At 53.1% G+C, this 24,032-nt stretch overlaps 1 protein-coding gene across 1 annotated transcript; it reads right to left on the minus strand.

Moving 5' to 3' along the window:
* Positions 1 to 1,644: 1,644 nt before the first annotated feature.
* Positions 1,645 to 13,442, minus strand: SPMAP2 (sperm microtubule associated protein 2). The gene is made up of 10 exons (XM_065919886.1): positions 13,135 to 13,442; positions 12,226 to 12,342; positions 12,017 to 12,088; positions 11,537 to 11,598; positions 10,811 to 10,880; positions 9,617 to 9,734; positions 7,284 to 7,443; positions 4,062 to 4,206; positions 3,937 to 4,027; positions 1,645 to 1,689 (listed from the first exon to the last, which is right to left on the minus strand). The coding sequence occupies exons 1-10, from the start codon at positions 13,440 to 13,442 to the stop codon at positions 1,645 to 1,647; spliced, it is 1,188 nt and encodes a 395-aa protein (XP_065775958.1).
* Between the last annotated feature and the right edge of the window lie 10,590 nt (positions 13,443 to 24,032).

A 24,032-nucleotide genomic window follows, 5' to 3' on the forward strand; every position in this document is an offset into this window, starting at 1 on the left:
TGGGAGCAGCACAAAGGATGCACTATCCAGCAGGGTGATGGGCAGAGTCTCCCCAAGTCCCTTCTCCTGGCACTGCTGTGTCTGGCCTGACAGTTGAGCAGTGGGCTAAGGTCTGGGCTACCGCCACAGCTAAGCCCAGCAGAAGGAGGACTGACAGGAGGGAGGGGTGCTGGGTGCTTGCAACTCAGGGGCAGCGGTTCATCCACTAACCTTTCTTATTTTTTAGTGTTATTTATTCATTTTTGACTGTGTTGGGTCTTCATTGCTGTGTGGGCTTTTCTCTAGTTGCAGCGAGCAGGGGCTACTCTCTAGTTGTGGTGTGTGGGCTTCTCACTGGTGTGACTTCTCTTGTTGCTGAGCACAGGCTCTAGGGGGCCAGGCTCTAGAGCACAGGCTCAGTAGTTGTGGTACACGGGCTTAGTTCATCTGCAGCATGTGGGATGTTCCCGGACCAGGGATTGAACTCGTGTCTCCTGCATTGACAGGCAGATTCTTGACCACTGAGCCACCAGGGAAGCCCCCCTAATCTTTCTGTTGCAAGTTCCCCCCACCTCCAGAAAAAGAGGCCCTGGAGGAACCGTTTCCAGCAGACATTACCCTGAGCTGAGCAGCTCCGGGGAGGTGGGTACTGCGGGTAGGTCTGTCGCCCCAACACACACCCCCATACCCCACCCCACCCACATCACACACATGAGAAGTTTCCCCACTGCTGGGAATGCCCAGGGGCCAACGGGGACAGCATGAGGCTCCAGAGCTCCCGCCAGACCTGTGGGGACTCTGTCACCTCTGCTGAGTCCTACCAATGGTGACCACGAGGGCCGACCCTCAACGCTTTCCCATCTCAGACTCTGTCTCATGGTCTGGTTCCTGGGGACCTATAACCCCTGACACAAAGCTTGAGTCATATTTTGAAACATTTAAAAAAACATAAGAGAAGTAACAAGTTGAAAGTGGTAAGGTAAAGGGGAAGAACTGAGCCTAATGCCGGTCCTGTCGGGAAGCGTGAACAAGCCCATTTCTGCACTATCCAGATGAATCACAGGGCAGGTCCTGGCCCTGAGCAGACATGCTGTTGTTGTTCACTCAGTCGTGCTCGACTGTTTGTGACCCCATGGACTGCATCACGCCAGGCCCCTCTGTCTTTCACTATCTCCCAGAGTTTGCTCAAATTCATGTCCGTTGAGTCAGTGATGCTATCTAACCATCTCATCCTCTGCCACCCCCTTCTCCTTTGACCCTTAAATCTTTCCCAGCATCAGGGTCTTTTCCAATGAGTCAGCTCTTCGCACCAGGTGGCCAAAATATTGTAACTCAATGAAGTTCTGAGCCGTGCTGTGCAAAGCCACTTGAGACAGACGGCTCAGAGTGAAGACTTCTGAAAAAACTTGACCCACCGGAGAAGGAAATGGCAGCCCCCTCCAGTATTCCTGCCTGGAACATCCCATGGACAGTATGAAAAGGCAAAAAAATATGATGCCAGAAGATGAGCCCATCGCACAGAAGGTGTCCAATATGCTACTGGGGAAGAGTAGAGGGCAAGAACTGATGGCTGTTTTGCAGTGAGCCAGCATCAATCCTGAGAGTGAGGGTCACACAGAGTCTCCTCCGCCCAAACACTTCCCAGTTTACTGAGGCCTGGACACTTCAGCCTACAGGGTCAGCGAGCAGCTGCCGGTCCAGGGGAACAGCCTGGACTCAGAGCAGCTTCAGGCAGGGCTTAAACTTGTGGAAGTTGATTGCAGGGGTGGCTACGCTCACCTGCATCAGTGATGGTAAAACCCAGACAGATAGATTTTCCTGTTTTCAACAAAGCAGAGCACAGATCACACTGGACTCATGAAGTATACATGCCTCTTTATCCGCTCACTAAATCACGATATAATGGTTGACGTGTGGGCAGTTAAGGTCACATTTTATTTCTTCAGGACATGTCAGTGTGAAGTTAGCTTTTTTCTCAGCTTGAAGAGGGACATTAAAACACGAGGGGTCTTTGACATGAGGATGAGTGCGCCGTTTCGGACACTAGGCTGGTTTAAAGCCTTGTTTTGTGTTGTGTTACAAGGTCGCTAAGGTTGACCACTCCTGTTGGTGGAGCTGCGCTCTTTGCCAGCAAGCAGGTACCAAGGGTCTAAGATTTCTAACCTGCACTGGTTTCCTACTCACCACACATCAGTAGCTGAAGCAACAGACCTTAATCCCCTGGGGGTCGGGAGTGTCCTCAGGGCCTCCTCCCTCCCTCCCTCCCAAGGCCCGAGGGGAGGCCGTGGGTCCTTTCAGGGCTGCATCCCTCCTGCCTCAGGCCAGGGCACGAGGCATGGTTTTAGTGTCACTGTGTTTCCTCAGCTTCTCTCTTAGGACATGCCATGGTATTAGACCCACCCAGGGAACCCGCGATAACCTCCCTGGGCCCCGTCGGCAGAGCCCCTCTGCTGTCCAGCATGCCATGTTCCCAGGCTCAGGGCTTGGGACCCAGACATCTTTGGGGCGGTAATCAGCTGACCCCATAGTCCACCGTGCTGGATGCAGGCCACCGTGATTCCAGGCGGGACTCCTGACTCACCAGGGGTGTGAGTCTGTGTGGATATGCTTCTGGTCTTCATCACGACAGCGGTACCCACCAGAGCAACAGGGAGAGAGCAGGGGTCATGTCATCACCAGACGACTGTGCGTGGCCATCACCCTGCTCGCCCGCGAGAAACCTGCACTCGGCGGCACCCACAGGCTCAGCGAGGCATCTGTGCATCCATCCATCTGTGCTGCCAGGTCATTCAAAGAAGATAAGGGTGGGTTTCTTTTTAACCTTTTTCTTCTGAACCTCCATCCAGGTCTGCACCTATTAACACTCAACAAATGTCCTTTATGTTACTGAGTGAAGTAGTGTCCTCAAAGCGTCTGGGAATCATGGCTTGGGACCTGACGCGTGGTGGGCTTGAGAGAAGACGTGAGAGCAGTCAGGACGCCACCCCTTCAGGACCCAGCAATTGGTCCCCAAGTGAATGAGCAGGAGCCAGAGGCAAATGAGACTGTCTAGGACTGCAGATGCAGACAAGAGATTCTCCCACTGTGCTCAGCAGAACAGCCACAGAGACACCCCCCTCCTGGTCCCTGGGCCTGTAAACATGTCACGAGGCTGAAGAGACTTTGCAGGTGGGATTAAGCTAAGACCCCTGAGATGGGGACTACCCTGGATTCCCTGGGGTTCCCAATATCATCACAGGATCCTTATGGGAGGGAGTGGGTGTCAGAAGCAGAGAGACAGGAGATGCTGTGCTGTTGGCTATGAGGATGGAGGGAGGGGCCACAAGCCAAGAATACGGTGCCTCTAGAAGCTGGAAAAGTGGGGAGCCTGTGCTCCCCAGGAGCCTCTAGAGGGGCCTGCCCAAGCCTGGATTCATCCCCGTGAGGCCCAAGCTGGACTCCTGACTTCAGGACTGTCAGAGAATGAATCTGTGTGGTTTCTAGCCCGCTGTTTGAGCTGACTTGTTCCAGCTGCTGTAGGAAACTCACATGGGGATGGGGCCTGTGGGTCTTTCACAAACTCTGTGACCCTCAATCTCCACCTCAGCACAGTGGTCCCCACAAGGGGACCTCAGACACTGATGGTCCCCAACAGGCTCCCCCTGCAAAGATCAGTAAATTGTGCAGCAGGCATTAGCTGGTTCATCACAGAGCTCAAGGTGCTGTGGACACTATAGATGAGCAAGTCAGGACGGGACTCAAAGGGAAATTTCTGACATGGGGAGGGGGAGGTGTGCTGTCCGAGGGGCTGGCGACGACAGGGGAACATGAGTGGGAAAAAAGGCTGCAGGATTGCAGGCTGGATGCAAACATAAACATCATTATTATTATTGTCTCCTCTTTCAGCCACTGTCCTCCCGCCTCCAGGCCAAGGCACTCAGAGCCACACACAGGGTCAGGTTGCACTTGGGTGTTTACTGGGAACGGGCTCAGGGGCCAGGCCTGAGGCTCATGCTTTCTTGGTGATGGTCTTGGGGGCAGCGAGCTCGTACAGGCGAGGGGACGCCTGCGCCACCAGGGCGGCAGGGGACACATGGGAGGGGTCATAGCCCTCATTCAGGTCCTTCCGCACTCGAGGTTTTGCCAGAGACAGGATGCGGGGACTAGCCACTGCCTTCTTGGTGACCTCCAGCACCCCCCAGCGTGGGTCGCGGTCAGGAACACACTTGTCCGACTGGGCCTTGGGCACTGGAGGGGGCGGGAGGCGGGGCGCAGTATCAGCAGCCGGAGCCCCCGTCCCCACGGAGAGCGGTCTTCTGAGTCAGAGCTCCCAAATTCAGTGTCCTGTCCCTCAGCAGATGATGGATAAACACACGCGCCCCTCCACACACGCGAGCATCACTCAGCCATGAAGAGAAGACCTGACACTCGCTACCACGTGGACGGACCCTGAGAACACGATGCTCAGTGAGAGAAGCAGGCACAGAAGGACACACAGGGTGTGATTCCACTGATGGGAAACGTCCAGAACAGGCTGACCACAAAGTGAGTGGGTTCCTGGTGGTCAGGGGCTGGGGAGCAGCTGAGGGGGACAGCTGATGGAGATGGGGCTTCACTTTGGAGTGGTGGAATGTTCTGGAATTGATGGTGTGGGACACAGAGAACAGACTGGTGGATGCCAGTGGGGGAGGTGTGAGGGAAAGGAAGGATTGGGAGTTTGGGGTTAGCAGATGCAAACTATGTTATACACAGGATGGACAGACAACAAGGTCCTACTGTAGAGCGCAGGGAACTATATTCAATATCCAGTGATACTTGGAACTCTGTTGCTGTGTTATATAACTCAATGTTATGTGGCAGCCAGGATGGGAGGGAGTTTGGGGGAGAACAGACACATGTATGTGTATGCCTGCGTCCCTTCACTGTTCGCCTGAAACTATCACAGCATTGTTAATTGGTTATATCCCAATACAAAATTAGGAGTTAAAAATTCCTGTGATAAAAGATCATGGAAAAAAATATGGAAAAGAATGTGTATAACGGAGTCACTTTGCTGTTCGGCAGAAATTAACACAATTTTGTAATTCAACTACACTTCAATAAAATTTTTTTAAATAAGTAAAATAATATATAATTTTTTTAATAAATAAAATGGATTGTAGTAATGTGCCCACAGCTCTCTGTGAGTGTACTGGGAAGTACTGAACTGTGCATTTTGAAGGGTGAGTCATAAAGAACAATGTCTCAAATGGTCACGGGCCCAGACAGGGACTGGAGGAGCAGACGGAGGTGCCCTGGTGGCTGGGGATGAGGCAGGGGCTCCATCAGCCCCACTGCCCATGCACCTGTGACCCCAGCTGGGTCCTCCCCAGAGGGTCCACCAGCCACATGTGACCAGCACCCCTTATGGACCGGGATTTTATCCTATTTAATTTTAATAAAATCCATTAATTGAATTAAATCAATAGGTTGATTGACATTCAGTCCATTTCAGTCGTGGACAAACAGGTCTCAGAGCAGACCTATGGCTCAGCCGGGCCCACTGCTCACTGACTGGGAGCCCTGGCCCTGCTCCTGCTTGGACCCCCTACCTCTTCACCACCCCTTCCCCCACAGTGGGAGCCTCAAGGCTTGGCCCACATGGGGACCAGGAGAGAGTGGCCACTGGTGACTACTGGTGACCACTCCTATCTCTAGGCCCTTCATTTTTGAGGGTTTCCTTTCCAAACCCCTCTTTGCCCCAAGACTCTGCAAATGCAAAAAGGCTGTCTCCACTCAGCAGAGGAGCTGCAGCTCTGGGGAGAGGCCCTCAGTGAAAAGAAGGGGGGCCTGTGCTGGGGCCCCAAAGGGGGTACTGGGGGGCCTGGGAGGACCTGCCAGAGCCCACCTTCCTGGAATCTTCAGGGAGACTCGGGGGCTCCCCCTGGTGTAACATCTGGGCTCTGAGAATCTATCGGTCACAAGCTGACAGTGTGACCTAGCCACAGCCACACAGCACCCATACTGCGTAGACCAGTGTTGCCCAGGGACCCTGCACGGCGTATTCCCTCTCTTCACTTTTTAAATGCTGGTCAGAACCATCAGTGGGTGGGAGTCTACACTTGGAAATACATGGCCCTATGCCAGTCTTATCCATACATACACACACAGAGGGATATGCATTGATAACATGCTCCTGTGAAGCTTGGATGAATACACACACATGTGTATGTACAAATGTACATGTGCTTATGTTCCAGATGTGTGTGTGTCTGTGCGTGTGTGTGTGTGTGAGAGGCAGAAGTGCATGTGTGCTTGTGTCTCTGTTCATTTAACCAATCTTCAACAAATTCAATGAATACTTTAACAAATATTAAGGGGCTTCCCTGCTGGCTCAGTGGTAAAGAATCTGCCTGTATTGCGGGAGATCCAGGTTCAATCCTGGGGTCAGGAAGAACCCCTGGAGGAGGAAATGGCAACCCCCTCCAGTGCTCTTGCCTGGAGAATCCCATGGACAGAGGAGCCTGGCTACTGTCCATGGGGTCGCAAAGAGTCGTGAACACAACTGAGTGACTAAACCACCACCAACGAAACAGATGAATGAATCAACAAACAAAAGAAACTATAAGCAAGCTCGAAAGAAAAATGACTGGGAAGAAGTTACTTTGCAAAGTGCTCAACAAAGGGTTAATGATCATCTCACATAAAGAGCTGCTGCAAATGAATTCCCTCCCCCAACCCCCCAACAAAAACAGGAAATAGGAAACTGAGAAAAAGACACAGCAGAGTAAGCCAAAATGGCCAGTCAAGCTCCCTGGTGATCCTGCGCCAGGAGCCGGGGCACACTTGAGTTTCCCAAGCCACTGACTGCCTTTGGGTGGTGAGATCCCTTTCTTCATGCCTTGCTACATTTTTCAGATTCTCTACAATTACTGCATATTACTTCTGTTGTGGGGGAGCCAGGTCTTCCTTTGTTTTCAAGGACAGGAAGAGACTCTGGCCAGCACCCTTGGGTCCCAGCTTGGCTCTCCAGGCACTGGCCTGCATCCCAGGTTTCCCTTCTGCACCTATGTGCCGTGCTGGAAGACCCACTCAGATGACGCACTCGGCTCAGGCCCATAACCCCCATCCCAGGGGGAGTGATGCCCTCTGCCAGCCCCCAGGGAATGTGAGCAGATACAGTATGAACTGTCCACAGGGATTCAGACAGTGGGTCTGCAGGTTAGTGGGAGCCAGGGGAACACGAATCTTGCAGAACCAGCTCCAAGAGGACTGGCTGCTCCCAAGTGCATCCAGTGTGGAAGAGTGCTTCATGAGACATCGAGCACCCCCCGGGACCCACTTACTGGCCAGGTGAAGAAGGCGGTTATAGTCTGACACATGTGGCTTGGGTTTTGGCATGGGGTCCCACTCTTCCAGCAGGGTGGCTGGAGCCTTGGGCTTTGCCAGTCGGATGATCCTCGAACTGGGAATGGCCATCTGGGCTGCCCTGGACACTTGGGACACCTAGAAACAGAGTTAGACGGAAAGAATAAAGCAGCCTGCGCTGTTTCACACACCCCTGGGTCAAAAGATCCCATAAAGACAAAAGACTGGCTAGGAAGTTAGTCTGCAGTGTGTTCAGCAAAGGATTAGTAGCCATCATATATAAAGAGGTTCTTTAAGTCAATAACGTGAAAAATCAGTAGGAAATAGCTAATCATGAAGGAAAGAAAAACCCAAAGGATCAATAATCCTTTCTGTGCAACAGGGAAATGCAAATTAAAACAGCAAAATATCACTCCATGCCAACAAATTTGGCAAAAGTGACGAAGTCTGGCATTATCAAACCCTGACAGGAAGATGGGAGGACAGAGAACCCGATGCATGGCTGGTAGGAGGGTAAATTGCACAAGCACTTTGTTTGTATGTAACATTTAACGTTTTACAGAAGCTCTCCACTGGGTGTACTCTGCTGGGTAAGATACTGCCCAGAGGCAGAGGATTGGCTGAAATGATCCTTAGGGCCATCATTAAAATCTGTGTCTCTTTCCTCCTGAAATTGTGCTGCTTAGAAATCACATATACTACTCATACCAAAGACATCCTGGTGTTTACAATTTAATGTCCCTCTCAACCACCCATTCCATCCCCCCCTCCTTTCCTCCCCTCCTTCTCTCCCCCATCAATGGTCCGCACAGCTCCAGTCACCAGCTGAGGTGGATGAATCAGCCTGCAGTCCTACCCTCAGAGGACCGCCAGCCTGGAGGGGTGACAGGCAGGGAAAATTCATTCATCCACACATTCAAATGATATTGATGACCACTCCATGCCCTGTGCATGCCAGGGCCGGAGACTTGTTGAGGGACCTGCATTTAGTCCCCAGGGAGGCACAAGAGAGTAAGGGTGGAGAAGGCCCCATCCTGCCAGCTTTCTTGGGCACTAGGGAGCCACAGAGGGTGCTGGAGCACAAAAGGGCTTAAAGGTTGAACCGCAGAGGCAGGGCAGGGGCCGGGAAAACAGCAGGTACACCTCCCTGGAAAAGCTGAGGCCAGACTCTCCTGTGGCTCCTTGGCCAATCCAACTGACTGTGAAGCCTTCTTTGAGACAACTGGGGAAATGGAACATGGATTGGGGATTTGAATACTAAGGTATTATCGTTAAATTCTTCTAGTTGGATCATTGTTGGTATGTTTATTACTTTATTTTTATTTTTTCATCTTATTGAGAGTTGTGAGTTAAAGTTTTATTTGGGGAAAAATGAGGACTGCAGCCCGAGGGATAGCTCTGAAAAACTGCTCCCCGTTCTTGGCATGGTTTTAAGCCATCCAAACCATGTAATGTCTGAATTCAGTTGTAAAAGTCTTCAAGTCAGGAGGGGGCGGGGAGGGTTGGTCTGTCAAACAAACACACAAAAACACCCAGGGACAAGCTCTTCTATGCATGTTAAACCACATGGTCCAGGACTTCCCAAGTGGTCCAGGGGTTAAGACTCCCCCTTCTAATGCAGGTGGCTCAGATGGTAAAAGAATCTGCCTACAATGCAGGAGACCCGGCTTCGATCCTTGGGTCAGGAAGATCCCCTGCAAAAGGAAATGGCAACCAACTCCAGTATTCTTGCCTGGAGAATTCTAAGGATAAAGGAGCCGAGTAGACTACAATTCATGGCGGTCACAAATGGTCGGACACAACTGAGCAACTAAGACTTTCACTTTCACTTTTCCAATGCAAGAGGCCCAGGTTCCATCCCTAGTCGGGGAACTAAGATCCCACATGCCATGGGGAGAGATAAGGGCCGGATTCAGAATGGACTGAACTCTGGTGTCACCTCTGAACCGGCTGTCATGCACTCATTCGAGCAGATGGCTCGGGGCGCCCCTCCACGCTGACCTGACCAGCAGAGGAGCGTGATCCCTGCCCGCCTTCAAGGGGGCAGAGGAAAGTAAGAGGGAGGGGAGTAAGGAGGGTTGGGGGAAGTGGGGGGCAGGGAAAATGAAGGGGGCGGGGCTTCTTGAACCCACACTGGGACTCCGGATGGCTAAGAGAAGCAGCCACACGCCTGTTCCCTCTTGTCCTTGTGTGTCCTCTGAGCCCCTGGGTGGGGGGTTGGGGGGGCAGGTGGGCCCCCCGGTGGTGGGGGGGGGGGCAGGTGGGCCCCCCGGAGGGAGCCGGGGAGCTCCAGGGATGGAAGGGCACCCACCTCGGACATGTTTATGCTCCAGATGTTGTTTCTGACCTTTGGGGTGGCCAGTTCTCGTAGGCGGTTGGACGCTCGATACTCCAAGGTGGACCGTGGAATGGGCCAGATAGAAGTGGTCCTAAGGGAGAGCCTAAGTCTGAGACCCCAGCCCACCCGGGGGCCATGTCTGTGTGTGTCTGAGACCCTGGCCCTGCAGAAAGATGTGTCTGTGCACACATGTGCGACTCCTCTCTGATTCTAGGGTTCAGGAGAGCCTGGTGCAGAAGAGGGTTTTCTAATCCCTCCAAGATGGGTCCTTAAAAGAACCCCTAACAGAGCCCCAACTTCCTCTCAAGGATGGAGCAATGATCTCCTGGGTTGTACCCTCCCTGCTGCCCCCACAGCCCCCGCCATCAGGATGGAGTCAAGAGGTGGACAAAAGGGATGAAGTGAGCCCTGCCTGCCCCCCAAACTCATGTTTCAGCTCTGCCTCTGCCCCAGAAACAGCCTTATTTCATTGATCCGAGGCCAATCCCTCTCTTATTTTCACCTCTGTGAGCCTGGCATGCAGTTCTGTAATATGTGGTGACCTCTGTGTGACCTATAATCTGGGGTGAGGCTGGAATGAAGCAGATAAATGCTGTCAGCCTGGCCAGAAGGCCCAGGGCCCTCCTCTTCGGGGTGAGCACAACAGAACTGTTTGTACGGAGGTCACTCCAGATCACAGGTCCCACAGAGGTCACCCCAGATGACTGGTCCTTCAGAGGTACCTCCAGATTATTCTCTGACCAGCATTAAGGGGAAAAGCTATTGTCACAAGACCGGCACAGAGCCAGTGGCTGAAACCGGTTAACACTGGTAAGTGGGACTCCCCTCAGTCACTTATCCTTCCATGTGTGAGCGAGAAATGAAAGCAGAGTCTGTGTGGAATAACTTCAGACCCCACGTTGGCCATCGTGGAAGCCCCATGTGCTAATACAGAGTCAGACCAGGAGGCAGGCACCTAAAACTGTAAATCTCACAGCCACCTGCTGCCTAGTGGACTCAATCACCTGCCTTGAGACCCACCAGCATCGCATCCCATCTGGGCCACTGGGCCTCAAAGGCTTGGTGCCCGAGGCCCGGACCGCGTGGATGGTCACCTGGCCCCCAGACCTGGGCCCTTCCCCGCTACGACACCCTGACGGAGAGAGGTCTTTGCCCGGAAACCCCTACCTGTTGTTGTTGTAATACTCCGAGTAGAACCTCTTGGGTCGGGCCAGCTCCTCCACTCGGCGGGACACCTCTGCACAAAAGGAGAAGCAGCTGTCCTGGAAAGCTGCCCTCCCCTTCCACCCAGGGCTCTCTTCCTCCTGACCTGGCTTCACACCAGGTGACAGCTCATACCAGACACCCCCACTGGGGACCACAGGACACATGGGAGGGGTTGCTCAGGCCCCTCTACTCCTTGGCCCTGCTGTGGATTTGGGCCTGAAGTCAGGATGGGCCTGGGCTTGAGGGGGCCTCCGTGCTAACTGGGGGTGGCGGAAGTTCTAAACCTGAGTGAGAACTTGCCCTGAGCTCTGAGTGTCTCTCCAGAAACAAGCTCTGGAAAGGAAAGGGGTCTTTTGTGAAGTTCATACTGACCCCACTTTGGCTGAGTTGCAAAATGCGATTTCCCCTGGAGAGTTTGCTCCCACTCCTCCCCCAGGACCAATCTCCAGCTACGAGAGGAGACACCCTCCCTGGAAGACTGGGGGGACACTCCTGGAAGACAGCAGAGGGACAGCCCCACAGAAACCCTGAGAGGCTTGGGCCTAGGAGGCCCCAAAGTCTCCCCTATCAGAGTCAGGCACAGGCCAGGGTGTGATAGGGGCAACCGGGCCATAGGCACCAGGCCAGCCCCAGTCCCCACTCCAGCACCCCCACAAAGAAGCGCAGGCAGTGGGCAGGTGGACCTACCGGGCACAGTGATGGTGAGGGTGGTGTCCTCGAGAAATCTCTCTGTCCAGTACACGGATGGCCTGGAACATAGCCAGCAGGGCTCATGAGGGGAGCCAGCCCCGGCGGGTGTACCCCACTCAGAAGCAGAGCTCAGGGCGCCCCATGAACACAAACAGTGAGAGGAGTGCAGCTGGAGGGGGAGAAAGGGAGAGAGCAAGTGGATGGCAGCAGGGGCAGGTCAGAGAGGAACAAGACAGGGAGGCCTGAGGGGCACGGGAGAGTGTAGATTATTTAGCAAGGCTGGTGTTCAGAGAAGGAGGGAGCTGAAAAAAAAAAGAGGCCTAACTGAGAAGGGAGCCCAGGCGGTGCTGGTACAGGCCCACCTCAGACAGAGGCTGGGGTCCAGAGCTCCGGGTGGGACTGAGAATCCTGGGGTGGGGCCCAGTGCAGAGCCCTCTGCCCTCCCGACCCAGGAGAGGAGGAGGCTCCCAGACTCACCAGTAGATACAGAACTGCAGGCTCCGCATGCGCGGGGACACCCAGGCGTGGCCCCTGCAGCAGCACCCCATCCTGCAGGAGACAGCCCCGCCAGCCTCCACACTGGGCTCCCCTGGACCAGGTCGGTCTGGGGCTGCTGCGCATCCCCTCTCAGACCGCCCCCCACCACCACCACACCCGCCAGGCCAGCCGCCCGCCCGTTGCCTCACCTGTCTTTCAAGACTTGCCAGTTGGTCTTGGGCTTCGCCAGCTCAAACAGCCGCCTCCTCTTCTTCCTCTCTGGGCTCACGGAGGTGCGAGGGGTCCTCTGGGAGATGGAGAGCCGCCTGGGGGGAGGTGGATGGTGAGGTCGAGCGCTTGCTCACCCAGCAGGCGGCCCCACCCTTCTGCTCCCGCCCCATCCTCTAGAGGTGAACCCAGCACCACCAAGACCTGGTCTGAAATGATAGCTCTGCACCAGCCAGTCCCTCAATTCCCCCCTGCCGGGCCCCAGAGGGGACGCTGAGCCAGGGCGAGTGCCCCCAGGAAACCCCTGAGAGCCCCAGACATCCCGTCTCCCCTCCTGGCTCAGACATCCTCCCCAAGCCCCACTCATGCCCCCGTTTCCCTGCCTGGCCAGCCACATCACACACCATCCGTGTATTGTCACGCCAGCCCCATGGGAGCTGGAAATTAATGTCCCCAGAGGGCAAAGGCCCCGTCTGTGTCCAAGGGGATGCGCGCTGACCCAGGAGTAGGGGCCAAGGGAGCCCGGCATATCCCAGGGCACAGGGTCCCACAGGTAGGAGGGAGCACTCGCTCATTTCCTGGTGTCCTCCTCTCACCCAAAAACATTTCTGGTGATTTGTGGTATTTGGAAGTGTTTCAGCTTTAGAGCTTCTTTTTCTGTCTGTGGATGGCTGCTCACAACCTCTCAACTCTGCCATCTGACCTCTGCCGACTGCAAGTCTCCTGTCACGCGGACAGGAGCAGTTTGCTGACACCCTCCTCAGGGCAGCAAGGAGCTGACCCCTTCACCCTTAAGAGTGAGGGCACGGGCACAGGCCCCCAGGCCAGTGCAGCAACCCCCAGAGCCACTCCTGCCACACCCCAGCCTGGGCGCCCGCTCCACAGCCCACCTCATCTCAGGCACGCCCTCCTCCATGTCTTTCTCCAGAACCCTCTCAAGCTCCAAGAGGGCCTCTTCTGGGTTCTGGGCATCTACAGATTCTTCCTCAGCCACCTCCTCAGGAGGAATCTCCTCTTCTTGGTCTTCCAGTTTCAGGTCCCCATCATCCAGATCCTGGAACTTGGGGTCCTTAGACTCTACATTCTCATATACTGTGTCCTGGAGGCCCAGCGAGACATCATCCTGCCCCCTCTCTGGCTGGTCCTCGGCCTCCGACGTGTGGTGGTTATAGAACGAGTTTTGCTGGTGGTCCCCCATGCGCCAGGCCCTCCCCAGCCTTGCTCCCGCAACACCCAAATGTGTCTGTGGTCACCCAGCAACCGGAGAATGGCCTGCCCACATTCTCAGCCCACATTCCACCCCCAGCACGTCTGTCTGCAGGTGCCCCACCACCACCCAGACAGCACCGAGGCTCCCAGGGCCACCCACCCCTCCAGCCTCACCTGCTGGTCCCTTATTGCTGCTCTGCCGTCCTGTCCCCTAAACATGTGCCCACCTCCAGACCTTTGCACCTGCCAGTCCCCTGCCCACACTCATCCTGGGGGGCACCTCCTCGGGAAGGCAGACCAATCCCCGGGTCTCTCTGCCTCTCGGCACCTGGCATGACTTTTCTGTGTGTTCGGCATGGCCTAAGATGATGCTGCTCACTTATTCCTTTCTTCTTCAGTGTCTATATCTGCCTCATAGAAAGTTGCCTTCCCAGGCCAGGGGCTGAGAGCACCCCATTCACTGGGGCCTGGGGGTGCCTCTCAGGGAAGGGCTCCTGCTGGAACACACCCAGCTCACCCTACACTTCCTCTTAGTCATTTGTGCTCAGATGGGGGAGTTGTCGCTGGTGGTAACAGTTCATCAGGGGTCCCACACCCTCCCTGGGACAGGCTCAGAAAGGGGACCAGAGAGGGTGTCTGCAGGGGCTTTGAGGGATGGCATCCTCTGTCTTGAAAGGGGACAGGAGGAAGAGACTCTCTTCTTGTTGTTTCTGGGACTATGTGTGATGTCTGGAGCTCAGGCAGCCATCTTGTTCCCGGTCACAGGTCCACGTGCCCGATGCACGGTGAGGCCAAACAAACCGTAACATTAGAGTCTGAAGCAGAGAAATGTTTATCACAGGCCATACAAGGAGACAGGTGGCTTCCACCCCAACACCCTGAACTCCCCAGAGGGATTCAGTAAAACCTTTTTAAGGCCTGTAGGGGGAGGGGTATGGTTGTTGTTGCAGACTTGCTGGTACGGGAATTCTCTGTTCCTGCAGCCGTCCATGTAGGTCAGGTCAGGACGCTCCTGTAAACCTCTAAGAAGACACATGTTATTCTCTGCTCTGCAACTTTTCATCTTCATATGAGTGGGCTCTTGGAGGTCAGAGCCCTGAGAACAGGCTGCCAGCAGCATCCTTTTAGTTAGGAGAGGTGCAGAGCCAGCAGGGGTAAGCACAGGCCGCAGAGCACGGGGTTCAACAAAGGAGCAGGTGTAATGTGGAGTGAGATTTGTTCTTCCCTGTCACACTGTGACCCTGAGACCAGCAGGATTTGAGCCTGAAAGGTTGTTGTTGCACCTTCAAACCTGGCAACTCTGGAGCCCTCTGTCTGGGCTTACCGTTACTTGACACAATTAATTCTCTTGGGAACTTGGGGGGACTTTCTTGGTGGTCCAGTGGTTGGAAATCTGCCTGCCTTCTCAGGGGACAGGGGAGTTGATCCCTGGTCTGGGAGGATCCCACGTGCCACAGAGCAACTAAGCCCGTGTGCCATAATTACAGAGCCTATGCTCTAGAGCCCAGGAGCTGCAACTACTGAGCCCACATGCCTCAACTACCAAAGCCAGCGCACCCTAGAGCCCACAGGCCACAACAAGAGAAGCCACTGCAATGAGAAGCTCCAGCACTGAAACCAAGAGGAACCCCCGCTTGCCACAACTAGAGAAAATGCAGCAATGAAGACCCTGCACAGTAACAATTTTTTTTTTTAAGAGCTTGTATTCCTCCTTGGAAGTACGTTTCTAAAAAAACATAAAAATTCTTTTCATTATAAGAAAAAAAAAGAGGGAGAGGACAGCAATGGTGTGAAGGATTCAGGGTGGGGACTGTAGACGCGGACATTACTGGTGATGTTCTCATTCGTGGGTGTTCTTTACAGTATGAATGAGTGGATGGTGAGATGGATGGGTGAATAGATAAGAGAGGGTCACCTGTACATAAATGAACTTGTCTATGAAACAGAAACGGACTCACAGACATGTGGTTGCCAAGGGGGGGTGGGGGAGGGATGGACTGGGAGTTTGGGATTAGAAGATGCAAACTGTTATACACATGATGGATAAACAACAAGGCCTTACTATATAGCACAGGGAACTATATTCCATATTCTGTGAAAAAGTGTAACGGAAAAGAATGTGAAAGAGTATATACATGAATAGCTGAGTCACTTTGTTGTACAGCAGAAATTAACACAACATTATAAATCAACTATACTTCAATAAAATAGCATTTTAAAAACCAGCAATTGCTTGAAATCCCTCTCAATTAAAAAAAAGAGAGAAAACAACTGAGGGTCACATAAGGGGAGGGAGAAGGAGAGAAGAGGAGAGAGGCAAGCAGTGGGTGACTACTCTCCTGTCTCTCAAGTTCCCTCCACCCAGTTTATTTTAAAACCATTCCACATTAAGCAAGAACCACAGAAAAAGGGCCCCTGGAGAATGGCATGGCAACCTGCTTCAGTACTCTTTCTCCAGAGAATCCCACAGACAGAGAGCCTGGCATGGGCTCCTCCGGGTCCCATAGGGTCCATAGGGGTCCATAGGGGCCCATAGGGTCACAAAGAGTCCAACACAACTGAAGTGACTTGGCACAGCACACATAGAGAAAGGCACCCCTGATTTGGGGAGCACTGAATACATCACTCATTTCAAAACAGGGAAGCCAGGCATCGGGAGGCAGAATATGGACCGGAGGCAAAATATGAACCAGAACTGAGGGATGCTGCCCCGACATGTGGCCATCTGGCAGCTCCCCGTCCCCACTCCCAATCCGAGTGGGGGTGCTTTGACCAGCAGGATGGAGCCGAAGTGAGGCCCTGGGCCTGACTCCTGCCTCTGCCCACTGCAGGGGTCACCAGGGAGGAAGGCTGACTACCCTGCATCCAGCACGCTGGGCGGAAGCCCAAGCAGCACCCCGAGGTCTGGATCCGGAAGGTCTGGGTCGGTGCCCAGTGAGACTCCCTCCTCCCAGCTCGGAGCCCGACAGTGAGGGGGAAAGCCACACCCAACACTGCAGCCCCAGCAGATATGGTGTGTCCAGACAGACAGCGGTCCCGCTGAGACCAGCCCAGGGGCCAGACACAAAGGAAGTAACAGACTGTGATTTCAGGTGGCAACTTGGGGCTGTCTGCACCCAACAAAGCATCACTGAAGCCCATCCTCCCCATCCAGTCCTGGGTCCTGAGGGAGTTTGCCAACGTGGCTCAGGAAGGTCTGCGGGGTCCCTGCCACCCGCCACCCTGCCCCCATCACCCTGCAGGGCCCCCTCCCGGCCCCTCATCCAACTTCTTGCAGCCCAAGGCCAAGCTCCTACTACTCACAGCACAACAGGAAAATCCGAAGGGTTGGGGCAAGGAGTGGCGACGGTATTTGGAAAGCCAGCAGACAGAGAAGGCAGTGGACTGTGCCCCAAGAACCATCTTACCTGAGTTAGGATCCAAGCTTCTTTTCTGCTAAAGCGGAGGGAGTAACATCAAGTATTTCCTGGTTCCCGGCAGCCTCCGGACTTCTTCCTCTTGCAGCTGTTCATAGCTGGGCCCGGTCAGGCAGTTTTCTGTGAGCTAAACAAAGGTATTTTGGCTTAATTCTCATTACCTGGGATGCTGGGCTCCCACCAATGGACCACTGGGTGTAATTTAAGTTTAGAGGCAACATCCTGTAGTGATTAGCTTGTAATAGAATATGAAGTTTCTCCCCTATTCCACCCACCTGTGCACTCACCCTTCCCTTGGTTTTCATGTGAATGTTTTCCCCAGTAGGCACCTTAGATATCACCCCCTCCAAGAAGCCTTCCCTGATCACCCATCTGAAGTACAGCTTCCTAGTTTTCCTACCTAAATCTACAGGGATTTTGTTGCTGTTGTTGAAGGGCATTTATCATGACCTCACATATTGCATTTTTAACACAACTGTCGTCTTGTTAGCCCATTAGGATGGAGGTTCCACTGGAGCCAGTTGGTGCCTGGACTCCCCACAGGAGAAACAGGGCTCCGCGATCACAGGGAAGAGGCTGCAGTATCATATGACGGACACAAGATGTCGCTACTCTCAAGGGCACATTGCTCCCTCCACCCGGGCCTTAACAACAAACCTCACCGGCTTCCCAGTAGCATCTCCTTGAAGGCCCACCAGCCATGCCACGCCCCCCCACCGCCTCCCATATACACACATGCACACAGTCCTTGCAAGGTACGCTTTATCATCATCATCCCCATTTCGCTTTCACCCACGGGGAAACAGGATCAGAGAGGCAAAGTCATTACCTAAGGCGGCTCAGGGACTTGAACCCCCAGCATTCAGAGCTAAGCTACTTCCGGTGGTGCCTCCAGCTGGGGCCGCATTTGCAAACTTCAGCGGTGATGCGGAATGCCCTTGACCAAAGATCAAAGATGCATGGGCCTTTCTGAGGCTAAATTAATCTCCCTGGAGACCAGCCACACTCTTCCCTCACTCAGCAACCTGCCCTGGCTCCCACCTTCTACACAAGAATGTTTCCCGAAGCAAGGACAGGGGGCTTGGTGTCTTCAAGGTGCCACTGAGTGGGATACAGTCCCTCCTTCTTCAACAGATGGGAAACCAGACCACCTTATCTGCCTCCTGTGAAACCTGTATGTAGGTCAAGAAGCAACAGTTAGAACCGGACGTGAAACAATGGACTGGTTCAAAATTGGGAAAGGAGTACATCAAGGCTGTATATTGTCACCCTGCTTATTTAACTTATATGCAGAGTACATCACGAGAACTGCTGGGATGGAGGAAGCAAAAGCTAAAATCAAGATTGCCAGGAGAAATATCAATAACTTCAGATATGCAGATGAAACCACCTTTATGGCAGAAAGCAAAGAGGAACTAAAGAGCCTCTTGATAAAGGTGAAAGAGGAGAGTGAAAAAGCTGGCTTAAAACTCAACATTCAAAAAACTGAGATAATGGCATCAGGTCCCATCACTTCATGGCAAATAGATGGGGAAACAATGGAAATAGTGACGGACTTAATTTACTTGGACTCCAAAATCACTGCAGATGGTGACTGCTGTCACCTCAGCATGATGACCAAAATCAGAAGAAAGTATCACTAATACGTTCTTGTTTGGATTTTACAGGTTGCCCCAGTAACATCCTTTATAGCTATTTCTTTTTTTTTTGTCTTGGCCCAGGAGCCAGGCCTGGTGTGACAGGATGTTTCTGTCTCCTTGCAGCATGCAGCATCTTTAATTGTAGCCTATGGTACCTAGTTCTCTGACCAGGGATTGAACCTGGGCCCCCTGCATTTGGAGTGTGGAGTCTTAGCCACTGGACCACCAGGGAAGGCTCCCTGATTATTTATTTTAGAGGATATCCTTCCACCCGGGCTTCTTTCCTGTCATCTCGTGATCAGTGAGAGGTGGTGTGCCCTCCCGGGAAGGTGGTGTCCAGAACACCAGGTCACCTCGCTGGAGGGATGACTGAGTTAGGTGGTCTGTGTTAGGTGGTCTAACTGAGTTAGAGGTCTAACATCCTCTGAGTTAGGTGGTCATCCCGGGATCCTCCACAGTCAAGTAAGTGCTTCCCCTTAAAATTAATGCCATCCTTACAGAGCCTTTAATAGCAGGCACACTGTTCCCCTCATCAAGTTTCATCCACTAGTTTTGACACCTTCTTTTCTTCTCCTCTTTAAAAATATCTTCTATTTCTTTATGGCAAGTAGTACTGGTTTTCCATTTATGTAGACAATACACTCCTTTTTGCACATATTTATTTAGGTGAAAGATTTGAAGACGTATAACAGGCCATAGGTATACAAGTGGACACAGCCAAAATCATGACAGGAAGTCAGAATTCAAAGGCAATGCATCAGGCCGTGAGAATACAGGTGAATGCGGCCAAAACAGGGATTCAGAATTCAAAGACTGTGTGCTCCCCTCCCAAGGCTCCTCCTGCTCAGTGGCCACATCACTCCCAGACTGCGGGCATCCCTGGGGCTGTTCCGTACTGCAAGAAAGGGTGAGGGGTCACCATGGAATCCGGCACCTGGTGACATTGCATGCGACTCCTGCAGCTGCTGTAAGAAATCGCCCCAAATGTAGTGGCTTCAAAGCAGACACGGTCATTGTTTTCACAGGTCTGGGGTCAGAAGTCCAACTGGGTCTCACTGAGCTAAAGACAAAGCATAGCGGCACAGCTTCCCCCAGGAGACTGCAGGGGGCCCTGATCCCACAGATCTGAGAAACAAAAGGAGGTGAGGAGACGTCAGAGATTTGCCGCATCCAGGAGATAGGACCACCAGGGGTGGTGTTGGAAGGGTGGGAACAGAGGCCACCTGGTGGGAGCTAGGACCTCGGCCGGCCACTCCCAGAAGCTGGAACCACAGGGGTGATGCTGTCTAAAGCAAGGAGAAAGGGACACAGAGACCTTGAGGGAAAATCTGAGCTACAATAAAAATCCTCAACGTTTTTGCCTGTGGCACGATTGCATTTTGCTGTAATAATTAAATTTGTCCTGCCCCGCAGCATTTTTTACAAACCTTTATGCCCGCAGAACATGGCCTGCACAAAAAGCCCAGTGCTCACCCTCCTCTGCACCCATCCCCTCTGTCATGGGACCCTGGGGCTCTCTCCCTGAAGCAGAATACAGCTCTCCCCTCTGGATGAGCTCTGACGGGGTCAGGTGGAAGGGGCGGTGTGTTTCCTTCGCCATCGCCATGGAAACGTGTCTGGAGGATAAGACGTGGACCATGGGCAGGCAGGCAGCCGGCCAGGCCAGGCCAGTCAATGGTCACTGAGTTGCGGGTGTCTGTTCTGAAGGCAGCAGCACCCCAGGAAGGCAGATGGCTTGCCTCGCGCAGTTTAGTGACAGAAGCCTAGGGACCCACTGCCCTTCCTGCCTCTGGGGGGCTGGACTGTGCAATGTCCATCTTCTCGGGAAAGGGGTGTCCCAGAGGAGGCAAAACCGAGGTTTCAGGGTCCCAAGCCCTCCACGTCAGGATTTCAAAGTGCAGTCCGGTTCCTACAGAGATGCAGGAAAGGAAACCTGTGACCAGCAAAGCTCCCTGAACTCCACCCCCTACCACCAAGACTAAATTAGTTTCTCCTGAGTTAGAGGGTCAACAAGTCTAGTGAGAGTCCACTCTGGGGGTCCTGGGAAAGGCAATCAAGTTCACCTACCTGCACTTGTGTGGAGAAGATGATGGGGGCTGGGACCCAGTAAGCCTAGGGGTCTGTTGTTATTGTTCAGTTGCTTAGTCATGTCCGACTCTGCGACCCCATGGACTGCAGCACAGCTGGCCAGAGTTTGCTATCTCCCAGAGTTTGCTCAATCTCGTGTCCATTGAGTGGGTGATGCCATACAACCATCTCATCTTCTGTCGTCCCCTTCTCCTCCTGCCTTCAATCTTTCCCAGCATCAGGATCTTTTCCAATGAGTCAGCTCTTCACATCAGGTGGCCAAAGTATTGGAGCTTCAGCTTCAGCATCAGTCCTTCCAATGAATATTCAGGGTTGATTTCCTTTAGGATTGACTGGTTTGATCTCCTTGCTGTCCAAGGGACTCTCAAGAGTTTTCTCCAGCACCACAGTTCAAAAGCATCAGTTCTTCGGCATTTAGTCTTCGTTATGGTCCAAATCTCACAACCATACATGACTACTGGAAAAACCATAGCTTTGACTATATGGACCTTTATTAACAAAATAATGTCTCTACTTTTTAATATGCTGTCTAGGTTTGTCATAGCTTTTCTTCCAAGAAGCAAGCGTCTTTTAATTTCATGGCTGCATTCATCGTCTGTGAGGGGGGGCGCAGATGGTGACCAGTATCTGAGAAAAGCCTGAGGAGGTGGCGTGGGGCCTTGCATCTGCTGTGTGTTTCATTTGTACATAGCAGGGCCTCCTGGGCACCGTGGACATTGGGTCACCCTCTGTGGGGCCGTCCTGGCTCTGTGGGTCTTGAACACATCCCTGGCCCCACCTCCTCCAATGCCAGAAGCTCCCAGTTGTGACAACCACAGATGTCCCCAGACATAACCCTGCATCGCCTGGGGCAGGACCTCCCCGAGAGGAAATGACTGATGACAGTGAGGCCTGCTATCTGCTCGTGCCTCAAATAGCAAACATCCTCCACTCGTGCTTAAGAAACTTAGTCTTAGTCCTTCCTGAAAAGGACGCTGCTCTTGGCTTGACTTCTTGGCCCTGAGAAGGAGCGTCTGACTTCTTCCCACGGTGAAAAACCCTGGTGGGGGGTGTGGCAGAGAGATCACAGCAGGTCCCCTGCACACCCGCTGGTAATGGGTGACATGCATGCCTTCTGCCCAACTGGAAAGGGCACTGGTGTGAGCAGAGAGAAAGTCAGGCCTCAGCAGACAGCATGTGGAGTCTGGTTCCAGGAGCAGTCAAGACCCAGAAGGTGCTGGCTTATTAAAATAGCAGCCTGCTTCTTCCCACAGACATCTGGGAATGAGCAGCCCATGCCCAGCTCGAGCTGTGTCTATGCCCCGCCTCCTTGGTACTTTTCTACTTTTTAGAAGGATTGAAGATCATCTCTCCTAAGTGTGGAGAACAAAGAACTTTCACAGCAGACTACACCCAGCTCACAGGACCCCCTCGAGGCCTATCCATCTCCTCCCTCTTTCCTACTCCCCTCCCTGCCCTCCACACACATCTCAGTATTGGAACTTAGTCACATGGCCACAACTGGTACAACAAGGTGGGCTGAAGCAATGAGGCTTGGAAGCTCTCTACTCCAAAAAGAGGCTCCTGGACTCCTCCCAGCAGGACTCCTCCTCAGAGCCTCCTGGCTCTGCTTTTTCTTTGACTCTGCCTCCTTTCACATTTATTCATCCTCAGATGGTCAGCAGGGCTGCAGCTGCTCCAGACATCTCATCATAAAGCTGCAGTGGCCACAGGCAGAAAGGGACCACTTTCCTGCCACACACACCCCACCCCCCCTTAGGAGCAAGGAAATGTTCTGTGGCCAGCAGAATCACAGCCTCCAAAATGTCTCTGTCGGAATCCCCAGAGCCTGTGAATATGTCATGTTGCTCCACCTAGGGGTGGAGGTGGGGGAGGGGCAGATGGAAGGAGACTTCTAATCAGCTGCTTTGAGGTGGAGAGATTATCCTGGATCATCTGCATGGTTCAGTGTGATCACAAAGACTCTTGTAAGCGGACACAGGAAGCAGAGGAGAGAGACCCAGAAACTGCAGTTGGAAGGATCAGTCCATGTCTCTGGGTTGTGGGGGTCAAGAACTGAGGAGCCGCCCCCCCCGCCACTGCCTTCACATCTCGCTGCCCAGAAGGGGACGCACATCCACCCACAAAACAGTCCCCCGCAAAGGGGTAGGATGCCCACAGGGATTCATGCCAGCACCCAGGCAGGGTGGGGAGTGGGTGCCAGACAGTCGCCAGGCTCCTCCACAGGAAGAAAGGCCAGCAGGCATGTCTGCTCCGAGAGCACAAGGGCTGGTGCCAGGGGGGCAACATGGTGTGCAGGGGGCAATAGCGGGGGCTGCGGGGCCAGGGGCAGCTTGGAGATGCCCAGTGTGGATGCCCACCCATCACCTTGCCCAGCCATGCCTAACCTCAAAAGCCCATGCCCCAGGAACTTAGGCCCCACTTATGCTATCTCCCCAGAAAGACATGCTCGGGTCCTAGCACCACCCTACGATCTTAGAAGACCAAGAGGAGCCTCGCTCTACGTGGCCCCCCAAAGCTCTATAAACTCTCGCCCAGTAGCAGCACCATCTCCAGGCTTGGGGAGGGGTGCTTTCCCTTCCTCCCACCAAGGCTGGCTCCTCAGAGCTGCTGCCTGGTGACCTGGCTGCCAGCATCCACTGCCATGGCAACCTGCTCAGGTACCAAGCCCCCCCCCCCCCCGTGGGGCATCACTGGAGCAGCTGGTGACATTTTGAATATGGACATGGGCTGGATATGAATACTGTATCAATGTGAGGTCTCCTCATCTTGAGAACTGCACCAGATTATAAAGGAGAATCCTGGTTTTTAGAAAATACACAGTGATGTGGTTATGGGTGGAGGCACACCACACTTATAACACAGTTGTAAATGGTTCCAAGAATGTATATAAATACCTGTATATGCATATAGGGCACAGATGTAGGCACAGGCACAGGTAGTTATGGACACAGAATGTGGCAAAGATAACTGGGCAAAATGCAACCAATTGGTGAATCTGGGCAGAGTCTATCAGAGTTTCTGGCACTAATCTTGACATTTTCTCCAAGTTTGAAATTATACCAGAATTAAATCTTATGAAAACAGTATCCACAGTCCAGCATTCTAGACCCCCAGAGACTTGACTCTGCAGGTCGAGGTGGGCTCAGAATCTGACTTAACCAGCTACTAAGGACCAGGCGAGTTCGTGGGTGAATTGTGTCCCCAAACAGACAGGTTCAAGTCCTAGCTCCCAGTTCCTGTGAATGGGACCTTATTTGAAAATAGGGAGTTTGACCATAAACAGAACAAAAAGACAACCTATGAACTGGGAAAAATATTTGTAAATGATATGACCAACAAGGGCTTAATTTCTAAAACATACAGTCTGTACAATTCAATAACAGAAAAACAAACAGCCTAATCAAAAATTGGGCAGAAGACCTAAATGAATAC

Source organism: Muntiacus reevesi, chromosome 1 (genome assembly GCF_963930625.1).
Source record: "Muntiacus reevesi chromosome 1, mMunRee1.1, whole genome shotgun sequence".
NCBI lineage: Eukaryota > Metazoa > Chordata > Mammalia > Artiodactyla > Cervidae > Muntiacus > Muntiacus reevesi.

What these genes read in the sequence shown, in the direction of transcription:
- SPMAP2 (XM_065919886.1), bottom strand. Translation starts at nt 13,442, where the DNA reads ATGGGGGACCACCAGCAAAACTCGTTCTATAACCACCACACGTCGGAG. An exon ending in GAGGGCGTGCCTGAGATGAG is followed by an intron (nt 12,343 to 13,134) that starts GTGGGCTGTGGA and finishes ACCTCCCCCCAG; the next exon opens with GCGGCTCTCCATCTCCCAGA. An exon ending in GAGTATTACAACAACAACAG is followed by an intron (nt 9,735 to 10,810) that starts GTAGGGGTTTCC and finishes GCTCTCCCTTAG; the next exon opens with GACCACTTCTATCTGGCCCA.